Genomic DNA, 16,253 nt, shown 5'->3' with positions numbered 1-16,253 from the left:
CAAAAGTAAAAATACTTACTTATACTTTTTAAATATTTAGATTAAGGATGGGAATAATTTTCCCATCACATAAAGGACCACTTCACCCTTCAGTTTATCACAAACATTCTAAATCTCGAGATACGTGGTTTTCACTGGACAAGAAAGGATATTTAAAATAGAAATCCGAAAAGTAACTAAAGCTGTCAGACAAATCTATTGAAGTAAAAGGAACATTTGCCTCTAAAACAAAAGGGAGTAGAGGTTTCAGGTAGCACAAAATGAAAATACTCAAGCAAAGTACAAGAGCCTTGAAATTGTACTTCAGTACCACTGTTGTTTAGTTTACATCAACATAACCAAAACTAACAGCGACAAAGTTGTTACTAAAGCAGGACACTTCTGAAAAATATCTATTCAAATACAGACTGCAGAGTGTTTGTAACTGGTTACGTCTACAGTAACACCGCTAATAGGATGATGATGATGATGATGTTACTCACAAATCTGCTGACTGCAGAGTTTGTGGGTCATCAGCTTACACAATGCAGACACAAACACACACACACAAAGTCACATATGAACAAACCTGTTAATATGTATATGTATGTATGTATGTATATACTGTATATGCCTTCTTGTTTCTTCATGTTGAGATAAGTGATCTTTAACCTGGACAGAGGATTTACATTGTGATATATTGTCTTTAAAAAAGGTGCAATTATATCTAAAATGCTGCAACATTTACTATTAAAACCAAAAGACTACATCCTCGACGGAGGGTTGGGGAGAAATGAAGGGACTGAAGAAAAGCCTGGTGGGACTGAGTGGCTGATATGGAGTTAAGAGAGAGGGAACATATGCAGGTATTGGATGCAGGAGGTAAAAGTGAGATTTAGAAGATTACAGCTTCATGGTCGGTTGGAGGGAAGTCTAGAAATTACAAAGAAATCAGCCATGTGCCCAAAGCACGGAGCAGAGAGTGACCGTCGATATGAGTCGGCCCACTAACTACCTGGACAACATTTAAATGAGTCAATCAAATGAATAGAAGGATGTTTGCAAATCAAAACACATAAAACAGAGCTGCTGTTGTTGTGAATTAAAAAGAGCAGATTCTCAAGAGTTATGAAATTGCTGAGAAACGTGAGAGTGAAAGTTTCCAGTATTGACAGAGAGGATAGAAGACCTGGCTTTCTTTAGCTGTATTAGCTTGTTAGTGGCTTTTGCTTATGTGTTTTACTACGATTAGAAAACTCATTTTCATGTACAGTACTCCAGAGAAAGTACTGCATTCTGGGAGCAGAGTAAATAAAGATCACAAGCGAGACAATTCTTCTTTGTTATCTTATTTTTAATAAATAAATGAATGAATTCATCAACTTAAAAATACATGAACATTTTGATGAGAACAGCATTTCTTTGGGCCTGGGAGCGTCAGTGATGGCCGTTTATACATGATGAAAGCTGAGACGAGGACGTTTACAGCAGATGTCACAGAGGTGCAGAGCAGCGTTGAACAGGCACATAGTTTGACATTCAATGGTAACTAGTGCAGGACTTTCCTTTTAACATCAGTAAATACATAGTGATGAGCATTTTCTCTTCTTGTTAGCTGCCCTCTAATATTTTATTATCTCCATTATTTACTTTTTACTAATGTGTATTATAACAGAGTTTATATAGATTATTTGATTTGACGAGAATGGTGAGCCCAAAAAAATGAATAAATTAAGACAGATATAGTCTTTGTAAAAAGGAATATTTTAGGTAACATTAAAGACCACAGAAAGTCCTCACAGCTTAATTCACAGTAGTACAATGTCTTCAATAAATACAAGTACCATCTATTAAATACAGCAGATAGAAAGTTTGCACTTCAGTAGGGATTTGAATCTGGCATTTGCAATAACCGAAATTTGGCTTAAGACCGAAATAGTAATGTGAGATGGTCAAATATAGGAAAAATGGAAGCAATATAAAATATACAAAAAGTTTTCCCCTATTTAAAACCAACAAACATTTTAAATGTGAAGTTAAACCTTCAGATTTGGTCACTGTGATTTTTACAAGGAATAAACAAAAAGGGGTTGAAAGTGCAGAAACAAAGAAATCATTCATACAGTAGAGAGAAAGAATCTGTTTTTCTTCATAACGCAGGAGAAAGTGCATTAATATTAAGGATATCACAGACTTGTGCTTCTCCAGGGAACTGTGGAGCAGGTGTGCTTCATATCAATCAAAATATTTTGGAATGTGTTTGTCAAATAAGACCTTCAACAGTATAGAGTATCAGTACCTGGATTGTCATGGTTTTACGCTCATGACGTGGAGAAACAGCAGCGAATCTTTCTAAATGGACAATTAAGACTGGACTCTTGCTTCTTGCTGTCGGCGTTGTCGGAGTCACAGAAGAACCTTTTGTCCCAGAAGCCGGTCCGGTGATGTGACTGTTTTGCGTTCGGCCCGGGAAACCCACCTGTGTGTGGTTACTCTCCACAGCACCGGTGCCAGCAGCAGACTGAGGGTGGTGACACTGAGAACCAGCAGGTACACCTGAGCAGAGAGAGACGTAGAAAATAGAGACGGAGAAAATCTAATCATTGTTTTTTACTATTTCTTACTAAAAGACCAGCCTTCAAATAACTCAGTTGTTAAATCATGCAAAAATAATGTATTTTCCAGTTCGAGCCTCTCAAAGATTTGCTGCTCTGACATCATTCTGAAGCTGCATATTTATGTTTTATTCCAGACAACAAAAAGCATTTGAAAATGTCATCTTGGGCCCCAAGAAATTGCCATTATATAGAGTAAGCAGCTAATTGATTAATACAAAAAAATTAAAAAAATTGACAGATTCATTGATAATGAAAATAATAGTTAGTACTAGCAGCCCTACTGTACTTTATTTATAGAGTGCCTTTCAGAACTCTGGTAACAAAATGTTTCACACAAGTCGGCCAAGTAGAAATCAGCACCAATGAAATCAAAACAAATCCCAGCAGTGAATATAAAAATAGACTGGGGCACTGTCTGCCGAGTACAATAACACACACGCACACACACACACACACACACACACACGTATATGTATATGTATATATATATATTCAGTCATCACTGACCTCTCTCGAGATGATGCCAGCCCGACGTGCACGGCTGCTCAAGACGAAGGAGAATTCGCTGACCTGAGCCAGACCGGCTGAGACAATCCAACGTATGTGTCGAGAGCCTGGAGGCAAGATGGCCAACAGCACCAGTACGGCCATCACGAACTGGGAGAAAAATTAGGAGTAAAGCATAAAGAGGAGGGACTGAGAGCGTGGAAAAAAGTGAACTGCAGAAGGAGAGGAGCATAAAGAGAGAAAAATATAAAGGCGGCGTACCTTCATAATGACGAGTGAGAGAGTCAGCACCAGCAGGATGGTGAGTTCATACAGCACAAATGTCGGGAACACGTGGAGACCTGCAGCGTCACACAAACACACAGAGGTGATTCGGGGATGTCTCACCACTGAATAAATGTAACACGATAACAAAGCCGGGGTCTGTCTTAAAGTGACATGTTGCATCTTACCGATAGAGGCGAAGAAGATGATGGCGAGGAAATCTCTGATCGGCTCGATGCATCCCATGACCTCCGTGGTGACCATGTGACCCTGTGTGGACAGCAGAGCTCCGGCGAGGAAACAGCCCAGCTCCATCGAAACATCCAAAAACTCAGTCACCTGCAGTATCAGTCAGCGAGAGGTTAAATCAACACTAACAGCTTCTTCAGGGGGGGATTAAATGATACTGGGAGAGAAAATACCAGAGGTAATCAACGATCAAAAGCAAAGTGCATACCGTCAGCATGACAAAGACAAACGCTGCCATCCCCAGCACCAGGATCTCTTTGTTGCCTTTGCTCTCAGCATGCAGCTTCTTGTAAAACGGGCCAATCAGGTACGATCTGAGGAACAAACACAGCAGCAGCACAGCAGCCAGAGAGACCAGGACCTGGGCCAGGAGGTAAAGCACGCGGAGACTTCCAAACAGCACGCTGTGACTCACAGAAAGGGAACACCAGATTTAAATGAGCCGTGTGTCTGTTTGGTTGAGGAAAGAAAAAAAGAAGAAAAAAAAACGACGGCAAACTGACCTGTCCAAGTCTCCACTCTGTGCCTGGATCATAGTCGGCATGACCGCGATGAAGAGACCGAGCTGAACGTCTTGCATCACTAACATCCCGAGGAGAACGCTGCTGTAGTCCAAATCACCTGTCTCACACACACACACACACACACACACACACACACACACACACACACACACACACACACACACACAGTTGATCATTGTGTCATCAAGATTTGCTCTAAATACAATATTTCTAATTAATACCTACATACCGTCTTTGTCCCCTCTGCTGGCCCCCGCCAGGAAGCGAGACACTAGCGGAGTGCTGGACAGGGAGAGGCAAGTGGAAATGAAGACAGTCTGGGTGGGTCGGATACGCAGGACTTGTCCCCACAACAAACCGGCCGCAATCATCAGCAGACTCAGGTAGCATGACCCCTGGACTGAAGTCTTCCATACCTGCACGCACGCACGCACGCACGCACGCACGCACACACACACACACACACACACACACACACACACACACACACACACACACACACACACACACACACACACACACACACACACACACACAGTATGTAGATCAGCCCACTTTATGAAAGTAAGTAACTAACAAAAAACAGCTACTTTCTAATCTATGAAATAAAGGCCATCAATTAAAACATTCAGGGGAATAAAGTCATTTTTATAAGAAGGTGATTTTCAGGTAACATTAACTTTGAGCTGGACAGATATTGGCAAATTTCCAGGGAAAGTAACATCAAATGTGTAACTATCTAACATTTCATTTGGTGGTTATTTAATCATGAATGTATCAGGAATTTGCTTAAAAAGGGAAGTGTCACCGAAATGAAAGATACAATCACTGTGCACCCATGACATGTATATCAAAGTGCCTTACAATCTAACAATCTGGACATTTAAAGAGCTTCTGTAACCGAAGGCTTTTACAAAAATCACTGTAGCTTCTGAATTGAAGGTACGTAGCTTAAAAAAGGACGTTAAAAATGCCAGTGCATTCACACATTTTGCAGATCCTCGCTCCTTTTGTCACTAATAATATATAAATCAAGTTTGAAGTCATTTCAATTTTGCAAAAAAAACCCACGACATTAGTGTGAGCGGCATACGTCTTAAAGTCTTACACTGCTTGCTAAAACAAACTTTGATGAAAAGGGACTTTATTGCACAATTTTAGTCCTAAACCCAAATCCCTCTTGTTTACCTTTCGAAGTCGCTCAGGTGAGAACTCCAGTCCCACCAAAAAGAGAGTGAAGAACACACCCAACTCCCCCAGAGTCTCCACCTGGACCATCGACTGCAAGACAGACACCGACATGAACAACTAGCACAGACTGACGTCTCATCTGACACACACACACACACACACACACACACACACACACACACACACACACACACACACACACCTTGATGCTGTTGAGGCCAGAGGGACCAAGCAGGACCCCACAGATGATATATCCAAACATGGGAGGAAGTCCGACCAGAGAGCAGATCCAACCACAGGGCAGCGACAGCATCACCACCGACACCAAGTCCTGCACATACAAAGCACGGTTCAACCGTACCGACTATTAGACACAGCACTATGCTACGCCTTACGGAGGATTCAAAACAAATTGGAGCTTCCACTTCTCCTGAATAAATAAAGGGTGATATCTGAGCGGGAGGAACAGACTGGCCTTGATGAAGTGATGGTCTGCTCGTGGCATCGTGGAGTCTCGAGGTTTGGTCAGGACGTACTGGTTGTTCTGCGAGTCGATGAGCATGCTCAGTCCCAGGTCGTCCTCCACCTCCTTCTGCTTGGACTTGTTCTTCCTCTTCCCTCCGTTCTCCTCGTCATCCTCCACTCTCAACACCGCCTCTACGTTTACTCCTTTCATCTGCACAAACGGTGGGTGAGCGCAGAAGGAGGCACAGTTTAAAGCTTTGTCGAACAACAGCGTTTATTTGCAGTCACAAGCTCGTTGGCATCGACACTATTGAATTGACCTGTTTGTTGTTGTCAAAGGCGTGCTCCTCGATCTCCACCTCCAGCCGGTCTGCTGCCTTCCTGACGTCCTCCAGGATCTCATCCAGCATGGACAGAGTCTTATTCTGGGCTAAAGCGCTCTTAACGGCTTCCTGCTGGTGCTTCTCAGCAGCCACCAGCTCCACATACTCCTGTTCCTCCTGACAAGTGAGAGGCAAAGCCCAATAGACAGGTGTGTATTAGCAAGTAGCTTCACACACACGTTAACAGAGATGCATGTGGCAGCATGCACGGGGAAGGGGTGGGCGATGTGGTTGAAATCAATATCATAGTATTTCTCTGCTATTGTCATACATCACAATATGATGTGTTGATAGTTTTGAATTACGATCTGCCTGAAATCATTCATCATGATCTAGAACTGAAGCTAGTGTTAGATTAGCTGCTCGATGGATCACAAATCAACATTTTTGATAATCGATCAGTTATTACAGTTGTTTAATCAAGCAAAAAAAAAAAATGGCTAATGGACCCAGCTCCTCAAATGTGACGATTTGCTGCTTTTATGTGTTTTATATGGTTTTAAATTGAATATCTTTGAGATTGAGGCTGTTGCTCTGCAAAACAAGACATTTTTGAATACGTTACTTTGGGCTTCCAAAACGTGTGGCGGCCATTTTTCATTATTAGTGACATTGTAAAGACTAAACAATTGATCACTTAACCAAACAAATGAGTGAATTACTTAATAATTTAATAATAATAATAATAATATTGAATTATCACACTCGTGGCATCGACATTCACTCTTTGCCTTCGTCGAGATGCGTTTCTACATTCAACATGAACACATTGATAGACATTTGCATCAGAAACAACAATCTCAGTCTCCATGAAACACTGCTGACCTCGGCGCCCTCACCTTTATGGCTGCCTCCCTGAGGGCCTCCAGCCGCTGTCTGCTGCTCTCCTTCATGTTGACCACGTCCCTGTAGTCTCCCTGCAGCGCCCTCTGCAGGCTGTGCACCGCCTGAAACACCAGGTGCTCGCTCTCATTCATCTCCTTCTGGAAAACCTCCAGAGTGTGAACCTGAATGCAAACAGGGAGACAACGGTAAAATATCTGACTGCCTCTTTAACTGAGGCCCCTGTACATGGTCTTCATTTAGAAACACTAGACAAGAGAAGTTCACGTGTCTTCATCAGAGTTTGGACATGAGAAAATGGACAAAATAGATCCAGAAACAATGGGTTAAAAAGGGAGGAATAGTCTCTCATCAAGCACAAATGCAACTTTCTTTCTTCTTCCAGCTTCTCCAATGTGAGAATTTGCTGCTTTTTCTGTTTTGTGTCATTGTAAATTTAATAAACTTTCATTTTGAGCTAATAGTTGGACAGAGGGGTTCTTGGAAATTGCAAAAGGCATTTTTTCACTGTTTTTAAACCACAAGATTAATTGAGTAATGTAAAAAAACAACTGACTGATGAATGAATAATGAAAATAATTATAGGTTGCAGCTCTAATATAACCAGGGCACCTCCTCTCTATACCTGTGAAACTTGATCTGCAAGTATGGAATATGAACAGGCGTTATTGTTCAGCTATGGCGCCAACACACAAAGAGAGACAAAGACAAGTACTTTACCAGGGTTGTATATAAAATAAAGCTAAACAGTCACTGCAAATCACTAGAGGCCCTTTGCTCCATCAACGTATTGTCCGTCTGGTACCTGGAAGAGTCTCTCTGGTTCTGAGAGGGCCGGGTCTCGTCTGACAGCATCGGCAGCGGCTGCCAGCTTCTTGATAACCACATTCTTCTGATGCAGGAGACCCACAAGCGGCTTGCAGTTTCTGGTCAGCCAGCTGTGGCCGTGTGCGGCCCGCTGGCTCCAGTAAAGCTTGATGGCGTGCTGGGCCACCTGGTCCTTCTGCAGCACAGCAAGTGCCCCCGCCGCGCCAAGGCACAGCAGCCAACACACAACCTGCATCCAAACCACTACTTCTGTCTTCACCCGAGCGTGAAGATTGATGAAGAGAAAGAGATCTGGGAAGGGAAAAAGAAAGAGCATGGTTGTTTCAAATTCTGACTGAAAAAAAATATATATATAAGGAGAAGAATTCCACGAAAGAGCTTGCAGTCCAAAAACAATCATAAACAGTCAGCCAGAGAGCCACACTGTGTGTGTGTTCATACACTGTTCTGATGCCCTGAAAATGATTTACCAGCTTTTACCAAATCTGCAGCTGAAAATAGTCTCTAATAAACAGACTATTTACTCGTTTTCTCCGGTTTTTAATTGTCTAGGTCTTGGTGCTAAAAGCCACTGACAGGGCAGAGACATGGGAACGAATTGAGGGATGGACTAACAACTTGTTTGTTTTGGACTTTTCATGAGATTTGTTGACAATAACAACATTTTAGAAATACAGGAATTGCCAGTCATCCCATCAAAGCACAGATGGTGACAGTATTCTTTTGCTAATTTGATATAATCTCTTTTTATGTGGGTTACGCTGTGCTTCTTACTGTCATCTCAGGAGACGGTTTAGTCTTTTGATCACAAGTGAGCAGCTTAAACAAAGGCTGGGTATACCCACCTGTGACCCGCTCCACCAGCTGCTTGAGTAGCTAATTGCACCTTGTACTTCTGTGTTCAGTGCACTGGACTTGACTGAGCACGTCACACGTATATAAATGTCAGTCATGCTTGCTACTCTGCCCTAAAGTGACATCGCGTTTAAGGCCTAGGAGCTGAGCCAATATAAGAAACTGCTTTACTGCACACAGCATGTCCTCCTGGGCCCTGACATCTGGAACACGTAAATGACTGGATGCATATCAACTTGTACTCGAGCAGAACCGCACCTTTGTGAGCATGAGTCAAGCAGAGTGATGTTTACTCCTATGTCCTCCTTCCTACGACTGGATGACTGCAGCCACCCGGGTACTGTTGCTGGAAATCAACAGCACAGATCACATCCTGTTAGCTGGACCAATCTACAACAACAAGGCATATTTCACAAGCTGATCATAAAACTGATTTGTGTGTAAAAGCTAATCTGAAGTGTAGCACTCTGACATATAGTGGAGTAAGTGGCATGAAATATCAACAAGTAAAATAAAAGTAACTCAAAACTGTTGTACTTTTTAGGTACGTTTACTTTCCATTACTGATATGCAATTAAGTTTTGACTGGTTGTCAATTTTGGCTACTAAAAACATGGAGTTTACGCTATACTGATAGATGCAGAACTATAAATACAAACATGCTAAATTTAAAAAAACTGTAAATAGGAAGAAATAATGTCATCACTACAATAAAAAAGCAAAGAAATCATGGCAGCCAGGAGTAACAACATAGAAAGCAGAGCACAGACGAGAAACAGTTTCAGGAAACACCACGGGGAGGTGACATTATGAATTAGTCCGATGTCCCAAACACGGATCACTCAAATGTTTTCACTGAATACATCAATGGCAAAAAGATAAACAAAGAACGGTTGCAACTACCTGCGAAATATGTGCACCGTCCTGGCTCTCAGCTCCACTCCACGACTGAAGGAGAAGCTGAGGAAGAAGGGAACAATCATGCTGTTGTACCGCAGCACCACCACCTCCTCCACCTCCGACACCCCTCCTCCTCTGCCACATAGCTGAAGCCAGCGTCGGTGCGGGCGTTCACCGGCTTACTTGGCGACTAACTTCATGTTTACTTCGACCTCCAACCGTCGGTATCATTATCCGTGCTAGCAAAGGGAATGCTAACGGTCCTTTACTCAGGTAGGTGCGACTCCTGTTGGTCCCTGTCCAAGTTGGACCAGTAGTTTTTTTTTTTTAATGTGTACAGAGTTCAACCTGTTATTCTATTCTGGAGCTGTGCTGCTAAGTTAGCCCTCAAATTCATTGGAGCTGTCAGACCAGCTCCAGCCAGCTGAGCCCACACACTCCCATGACGCCAACGTTAACGCTAACACAACTTTGCTAACGTTAGCTAAATAAGTTAGCTACATTAATACCAGCAACTTCTTCTTGAACAACAGCTCATCGTGACGTTGTGACGCTAAACAGAAACCGCGGCCGAAATTGGACAACTGCTGTCACGACATTGTTTTCTGATGCAAGTTAATAGCGTCAAGATAACTTTGATTCATTTTAAGATTACTTCCGAAACATTTTGATCAGCTTTGATATGGGAGTTGTAGTTTTTTCAGGTGTTATGTTTTCTTGCTCGATCGCGTGACAGCGGTTCCCAGGTTGAATGTACTTTTAGTGGCCACGTGACATTATACAATTTTGTTTTAAATACAACATCAACGCAGTTTAAATGAGTTGCATCCACTGTCGTGCTCACTGAAAACATATTTTAATGTGTTGGTAACAGATAGGTTGATATAAAGTTATGTGACTTTTTTCTTTATTTTTTTTTTCGGTACAAAACAAATTATTCTTTGAGAATAAACTAATAATGGTGTCTATTAATGCAGAAAGCCATTAAGCTAAGGTGTTTCAAAAACTCGGCCTGTGGAATTTCAGCGCTACAGAACTACATTTCCCATTAACCAAGTACCCCTACAGTAGTGCAGTTCTTTTCGCGCATGCGCACCAGGGGTAATTGGATATCAAGTGGGCCAAAACAGCGTGTGATAAAATGGTAGGTAAGAGCTAAAACGAGAAACCGGGGCAATTCTTTAACTCCGTTAAACAAGTACACACACCGATCACGGCTGTCACTGCCGTTAAGGGGACACACCGATAGAGGGGATCGGGGTTGTCCTCGGCCAAGTGTCGCATTGCCAGGGTGATGTGTGTCGGGGATATGAGGGAAATGGAAGGTCAGTTGTTGGTATTTTCAGATTGGACTCCCGCACTTGCCGCACGTACCTTTCCCTTTTTGGTAACTAGCCTGTGGTGCTGCACGCCGTCAGCAGAGAGCCTGCAGGATCAGACTGCCCCCCTTCCGAGGGAAAGTGGGTCACCAAACCCTGGCCTGTCACGGCGGATTTGCTGTTTGATCATCGGGTGGGTCAGGTCTGCAGTTCTGCAAAGACGTGCGATCCTCCCGATGACCGTCTCTAGATAAAATTAACACGATGAGGTATTTTTTTTTAACTAACGGAACATGGCGGTGGTGCATTTGGAAGTGACGGTGTTTCCCTTTCCCTTAATAGTTCTACTAATGTACAGGCTGCTGCATGGCATGTCCCATGGCACGAGTCTCACTTTTTAAATCACCAGATCTTATATTCATGGCACGTGTTATTGAAGTGTAATCCACCTCTAACGGTGTTTGTGCGCAGATTAAGTGCGGGGACTAGTTTCCAGCCTGGAGATTTGAATATAAATCAAATCCTTGCACTCTCCAGGAAAGTTTATCCCGTGTGTCTCTAACTCCACATGCATGTCTGTGCATCCCATTCACCCAAGGACGGACTACCACTTGTCCCAGGTGTCCAGTCCCTCAGGGATCCTGAAGGCCCCCAGGTTGTGTTTATAGCACTTGTGATAATTAGATTATTACTATGGTTACATGCACCACTAATGCACGGTAAAAACTCTGCTTTTTAACATAACCTCTCAAAGCCCTTTGTCAAAATTCAGCTTTAATTATTTTGATATTTCACTTGATATTGTGCTGACAGGTAGCATTCAGTGTGAAAATGTGTTGGGGGGGGGGGGGATGTGTGTGTAGTAACCTAACAGGCCCACACTGTTACTAGGTTACTAAAGCCCTGCATTTACCTTTTTGTGCGCCCGCTTGTTTTTACAGCACAAGTTGAAGTCTTCGCAGAAGGACAAGGTTCGGCAGTTCATGTCCTTCACACAGGCCGGGGAGAGGACAGCCGTGTACTGCCTGACGCAGAATGACTGGAAACTAGAGGTCGCCACAGACAACTACTTCCAGAATCCAGACCTCTACTACAAGGAATCCATGAAAACCACAGTGGACCGCAAGAAGCTGGATCAGCTCTACAACAGATACAAAGGCAAGGGGCTCCGCAACGAGTGTTGATGTTGGCGCAGTTTGCTCCGTCCTGTTTTTTTTGCTCACTCTTCTCGGCATGTCTTTGCAGACCCCCAGGATGAGAACAAGATAGGCATTGATGGGATCCAGCAGTTCTGCGATGACCTGACGCTGGACCCGGCTAGCATGAGCATACTTGTGGTGGCGTGGAAGTTCCGAGCGGCCACGCAGTGCGAGTTCAGCAGGAAAGAGTTCCTGGATGGCATGGCTGAGCTAGGGTGAGCAACGCAGACGACACTGAAATCCACAGTCTTTGATCCTCTGCACATTTATTAAGGAGATGTTTATTAAGGAGATGTTTATTACAGTGTGATTTTTAAGTAGCGAGCAGTTGTTTGTTTTTTATGAGCCCAAATATTGAATCTAAAATATTCTGTTAAATGTGAGTCCTACAACAGCTAACATGGTGAGAAACCTCAGGTGTTAAAGTACTGGTTTGTGTTCACCGCTACTCATAATAACAGGATTATTTTTATTTTTTTTCCTCTCAATGTCTCCTCTAGCTGTGACAGTCCTGAGAAACTCAAGGCGATCCTCCCCAGACTAGAGCAGGACCTGAAAGACACAGGGAAGTTTAAAGACTTCTACCAGTTTACCTTTAATTTTGCCAAGAACCCCGGCCAGAAAGGTTTAGGTAAGCATGAACAACATGAGAGCAGGTAGAAAAAGAAACGCTTGTCTCATTGGGTTTTGCCAAAACAAAATCGTGAAATCTCACTCTTACTTTGTGTCCTAGACCTGGAGATGGCCGTTGCTTACTGGAATCTAGTTCTCACAGGTCGCTTCAAGTTTTTGGATCTCTGGAACCGCTTCCTGCTGGTGAGAGAGGACGTCTTTGTTTTCACCCTGTTATTTACTTTTTGTATGTCAGCGGGATATTACACACATCTATATATAGATTACCAAATATTTTGTATATTCTTTCAGTGCTATATTCTGTCCATGTCGCTTTCAAGAAGCAAAAGTATTGCAAACAAGTTGACAAGAGTACAGTCAAATACAACAACAACAACAACAACAAATAACCAGAGACTACATTCAACGTGACAAATGCCAACAGTGACTTAAGTTGAATTGACTTTCAATGCACAGGGATTTCTAAGAGTCTCTTTTATCTCCTGCTCTTTTCCTGCGACTGCGCTGCGTTCAGGAGCATCACAAGCGCTCGATTCCCAAGGACACGTGGAACCTCCTCCTGGACTTCGGCAACATGATCACAGACGACATGTCAAACTACGATGAGGAAGGTGAGCTTGTTAAAGAAGTCCTTCTTGTAGATTACGTTGAGACGTGTCTAATATTCAGTGTTATTTTTCCCTCTCTCCTCAGGGGCATGGCCTGTCCTCATAGATGACTTTGTGGAGTTTGCTCGGCCGATTGTGACGAGTAAGCGCAACATAACATAGTGTTTGCACCGGCGTCGTGCGGCGAACGGAGTTTGTGTTTCTCCCGATTTTCTTCTTTTTTTGAATGAGGATTTTTATACAAATGAGCCAAAAAAAGAGAGTACTTCTCAATCAGCCTGTCCGCAGCTTGTCGTTAAGATTGATCTTTCAACTGCATAAGATGCCTTGACTGGGGAGTGACCTGAGACACCAGCCCAGAGAGGAGAGCCGGAGGGGAATCAACAGGAGGGAGATAGTCTTTTTTTTTTTTTCTGTTTGTTTGACAAGAACAGACTTTTGAAATTGCAATATGGAAATGATAGGTCACCCATCGCCCATGGGTGTGGCTTCAACACTGCTGCTGCCGCTGCGGACTTGGCTCACTAACCTGCACCCTCGGCACAGTGAGGAGGGACGGTGACGGTGAACTCTCGGCACACGCAGAGGATTAAGTTATAGATGCAGTAGGATGTGTCCATTGTGAATGGAACAGTGTGTTTTTAAAATCTGCATGGAGCGCTCTACGTTATTTTCACTGAGATCGTGAATGTGTTGCTCTCTAACAATCACACCGAGAGCTGTGTGTGTGTGTGTGTGTGTGTGTGTGTGTGTGTGTGTGTGTGTGTGTGTGTGTGTGTGTGTGTGTGTGTGTGTGTGTGTGTGTGTGTGTGTGTGTGTGTGTGTGTGTTTTAGGGTTGGGGTTAAACATATTGCCTCTTTTACAATACAATGCTAAATACTTTCATTTGGTTTGATTATAACTAGAGCGTAAGAAATTATGATTCACCTTAACTGAGCGACGGTGGGGAAAAAGTTCAGCTCCACATCTTGTATTCTCACTGAGGACTGGACAGAGCGGCATGCTTTTCTAGTTCAGCACCAGCAGAATCACTGTTGTTACATCAGTAACACGCTGAACCCATAGGAGTAACAACAGATTCAGCTTTGGAGGAACAAATGTATACCTGAGAAAACAGGTGACGGCATTTAGAATCATGATTAGTACATAAGAAGCTTTTAGGATCCTCACCTTCAAAACTCTTCTGCCTTTTGGTTGACTTTAGTTTCGCAGTGTGTGAACTGCTGTACACAACTGACTGACTGTTTTCTATTATCCAGGTGATTTGCCGACTCTGCAAACTGCACTGATTCACACTTTTTTTTCTGTTGTAGGTTTTCTTTTATCAGGCAGCACTGAGCTACCCAGCTAGTCGGTTCACTCGGACGTAGGTTTCACATACACACTAGACTGAAATGAACATCTGCATCCCAGCTACGATTATTTTTAACTGTTTGTTTACACTGTTTGAGGTTTAGGTCTGTTTGCTTTCCACAGATTAGCGCCACAGCACTACTAAAGAGAAAGAGAAAAAAAAAACATGTCACTTTGAGAACCACGCCTGTGCTGCCCTCTAGGGGTGCTGTGCTTCTCCTTCACACAATATTTAGTGTTGCTCTTCAAGTGTAGTTCTAAACACTAAATGCGTCCTGCTTTCTTGGTTAGAGAGTGTGACAGAAGGTAGAGCTCAGGTACCAGTCTTCCTCTCCCAGTCACCGTGAGCAGCAGGCGGCTCCCTGCACTTGCATCAGTGTTTGCCATCTAACTATGCCAACTTCTTCTGCCAATTGTCGTCACCGTGATACGACCTTTGCCATGTGTTGAAATAAGGATGGTTTATTTCCCCGCATCAAATTTCTCATTCAACTACAGGGGAAATAATTGCCTTTTGTTTTCCTTAAGTTGACAAATGTGTGTTTTTAAGTTTTCGTATTTATGTAAACGGAGGTCAATCATAAACTGGTGGTGGTGTGCATGAAGTAGACTTTTCAGAAGTTTAAGGCAAATCAGGATGATTATGATTTCAGTCAAAGACACCAGCTTCATCACGACTGTCAAACAGTCCCTGTAGTAGCAGCTGGTAAATGTGACATATTGTTCATCTTTGTAACTAGTCAAGTTAGATAAGTGAAATATCCAATGTGACTTTCTGGCTGTCAAAGTTGTGCACAAACTTTTCTCGGTCAGGACGGCACGACGGTGCGAAAGCTTTTCCCACTTGATCGTTGTTGACTTCATCATCCGACGTCGTCTGTGGTTCAGGAGCGAGAAAAAAAACGTGACGTCTCTTAGTATTCGGTTCGCTAATATGGTACATTTGGTACGTTTCTATTTGTCAAAATGTGTGGTCAACTGTTTCAAGTCATGCAGATCATTCTTATCAAAACAGTATTATTTTTGCCGGCAAGAAAACAGGTATTTACAGAATGTTATGTTTTGTCACAGAAGCATAAAGTACATTGTTTTCTTCAAGAGAAGTTGTCAATAAAGCATGTTGTTTTTAACAGCCTTGTGAAAGACGTGCCTCTGTAGGAACAGCAGCGAGTTCTGACGGCAAATGTGCGTTTCGTTGTCAGAAACAAAGGTATTGAATGCTGGTCAGCAGCATTGTGTTGTGCTAAAATCAGTGTCCCGATATTCAAAATGTTCTGACATCAATATGAATGCAAAATTGCAGCTAAAATATACAACTTTAATTGATTGAAGAAAACTCTTCACTCATGTAAGACAAGAATGTCAGCAACTTATTTTGTTAGTTTTTATTTAGAAAATGTGTATTCTGTTAAATGTTTATATGTTGTACCACTAAAGGGTCAACAACATGATGACGAGGAGTTCAGCCAGCCATTCATGATACTATGCAGAAGTTATTTATGTCCAATAGAAGCCCAGAAGAGAGATGGAACAA

The 16,253-nt window shown here is 42.7% G+C and overlaps 2 protein-coding genes across 7 annotated transcripts; one reads left to right on the top strand and one right to left on the bottom strand.

The window, feature by feature from the left end:
- Window positions 1-1,321: 1,321 nt before the first annotated feature.
- Window positions 1,322-10,262, bottom strand: tmco3 (transmembrane and coiled-coil domains 3). Of its 2 annotated transcripts, none has more exons than XM_068730522.1 (15): window positions 9,610-10,262; window positions 8,965-9,096; window positions 7,829-8,142; window positions 7,020-7,187; window positions 6,118-6,297; window positions 5,808-6,008; window positions 5,535-5,663; window positions 5,330-5,422; window positions 4,371-4,557; window positions 4,121-4,238; window positions 3,826-4,021; window positions 3,557-3,707; window positions 3,366-3,445; window positions 3,105-3,254; window positions 1,322-2,535 (listed from the first exon to the last, which is right to left on the bottom strand). In XM_068730522.1, the coding sequence occupies exons 3-15, from the start codon at window positions 8,084-8,086 to the stop codon at window positions 2,386-2,388; spliced, it is 2,061 nt and encodes a 686-aa protein (XP_068586623.1). In that variant the 5' UTR covers window positions 8,087-8,142; window positions 8,965-9,096; window positions 9,610-10,262; the 3' UTR covers window positions 1,322-2,385. The 2 variants fall into 2 exon arrangements, with proteins under 2 accessions (XP_068586623.1, XP_068586622.1); XM_068730521.1 differs by having other exon boundaries at window positions 8,965-9,052.
- Window positions 9,762-15,851, top strand: dcun1d2b (DCN1, defective in cullin neddylation 1, domain containing 2b). Of its 5 annotated transcripts, none has more exons than XM_068730526.1 (7): window positions 9,762-9,879; window positions 11,867-12,083; window positions 12,171-12,339; window positions 12,625-12,755; window positions 12,858-12,940; window positions 13,272-13,368; window positions 13,451-15,851. In XM_068730526.1, the coding sequence occupies exons 2-7, from the start codon at window positions 11,909-11,911 to the stop codon at window positions 13,525-13,527; spliced, it is 732 nt and encodes a 243-aa protein (XP_068586627.1). In that variant the 5' UTR covers window positions 9,762-9,879; window positions 11,867-11,908; the 3' UTR covers window positions 13,528-15,851. The 5 variants fall into 5 exon arrangements, with proteins under 5 accessions (XP_068586627.1, XP_068586626.1, XP_068586628.1 ...); XM_068730525.1 differs by lacking the exon at window positions 9,762-9,879 and adding an exon at window positions 10,704-10,750; XM_068730527.1 differs by lacking the exon at window positions 9,762-9,879 and adding an exon at window positions 10,716-10,754.
- The last annotated feature ends 402 nt before the right edge of the window (window positions 15,852-16,253 follow it).

The sequence above is a fragment of the Cebidichthys violaceus genome, unplaced genomic scaffold, assembly GCF_023349555.1.
Source record: "Cebidichthys violaceus isolate CVI_PGR_0920_01 unplaced genomic scaffold, fCebVio1.0.p SCAF_5, whole genome shotgun sequence".
NCBI classification, from domain to species: Eukaryota; Metazoa; Chordata; class Actinopteri; order Perciformes; family Stichaeidae; genus Cebidichthys; species Cebidichthys violaceus.
Note: the sequence above shows the minus strand (reverse complement) of the source record. Positions and strands in the feature narration are given on the sequence as shown.